Genomic DNA, 806 nt, shown 5'->3' with positions numbered 1-806 from the left:
GGGGTCGCACCAGGATATCGGTGCTGGCGACGGTGCTGAGCCGCAGGTACTCGACCGCACGCTGCTGCAGCTCCACGTCGGCATTCTTCAGCTGGCTGTCACTGCGCAGCACGTCCTGGATGGTGCCCTTCACCTCCGGGAAGAGGTTCACGAACTTGATGTAGGTGGACAAGAGAAGCGCCCTGGTGGGCACGCTGCACAGGTGGAACTTGGAGTGCAGAAGGTGGAACTGGGTCAGGGGGCTGCGGGGTGGAGGGGACACACGGGGCAGCGTTACCTCTCGGCTCACGCTGCACCGCGCCCGCCCTGCCTGAGCCCCGGGGATGGGTGAGCAGGGAGCGATGAGGAGCCCCACCCTCGCCAGGACCTACACGTTTCCAGCTCCAGGCCAAGTACAGGCTCCCCCGAAACAGCGTCGGCCACTAGCCACACCTCCTTTCTCCCAGAATCCCCGCATTCTGCACAGTTGTCCTGAACGGACGTGCCCTCACTCTGGGCTGTCCAGGACTTCAAGACGTCAGCTGGCCTCAATCAGGCCTCAGGTGAGAGCTCGGGGCACAGGACCAGCACCTGGACACAGGGCTCTGGCCCCCGGGCGACTCACCTGGACCTTGGGTCTCCTGCTATCAAGTTCCCGAACTCCCCGAGGATGTAGCCACCAACTTTGACCAGGTTCTCGTGGCAGGCCGGGGCCTGCAGAGCCTGTGGAGGAGCGTGCCCTGAACCCAGTGCCCCAGAGCTCACGCACAGCTAGAGGCGGCATGGGCTCAGCCTCCAGAGAAAGCGGCTGAGCTGCGTGAGGAGCC

At 64.6% G+C, this 806-nt stretch overlaps 1 protein-coding gene across 1 annotated transcript in view; it reads right to left on the bottom strand.

Moving 5' to 3' along the window:
• The window catches only part of AP2A2 (adaptor-related protein complex 2, alpha 2 subunit), a gene marked incomplete at its 5' end in the record, with an annotated part of 48785 nt that overhangs the window by 1729 nt on the left and 46250 nt on the right, over positions 1–806 (bottom strand). The window contains 2 exons of the mRNA XM_010863595.1: positions 11–242; positions 605–750. Coding sequence (XP_010861897.1) covers positions 11–242; positions 605–750 — 378 coding nt within the window. The remainder of the gene's footprint in view (positions 1–10; positions 243–604; positions 751–806) is intronic.

This window comes from Bison bison, unplaced genomic scaffold (genome assembly GCF_000754665.1).
Source record: "Bison bison bison isolate TAMUID 2011002044 unplaced genomic scaffold, Bison_UMD1.0 scf7180017858500, whole genome shotgun sequence".
In the NCBI taxonomy this organism is placed as follows: Eukaryota; Metazoa; Chordata; class Mammalia; order Artiodactyla; family Bovidae; genus Bison; species Bison bison.
The sequence above is the reverse complement of the archived record's forward strand: the minus strand, read 5'-3'. Positions and strand labels throughout refer to the sequence as shown.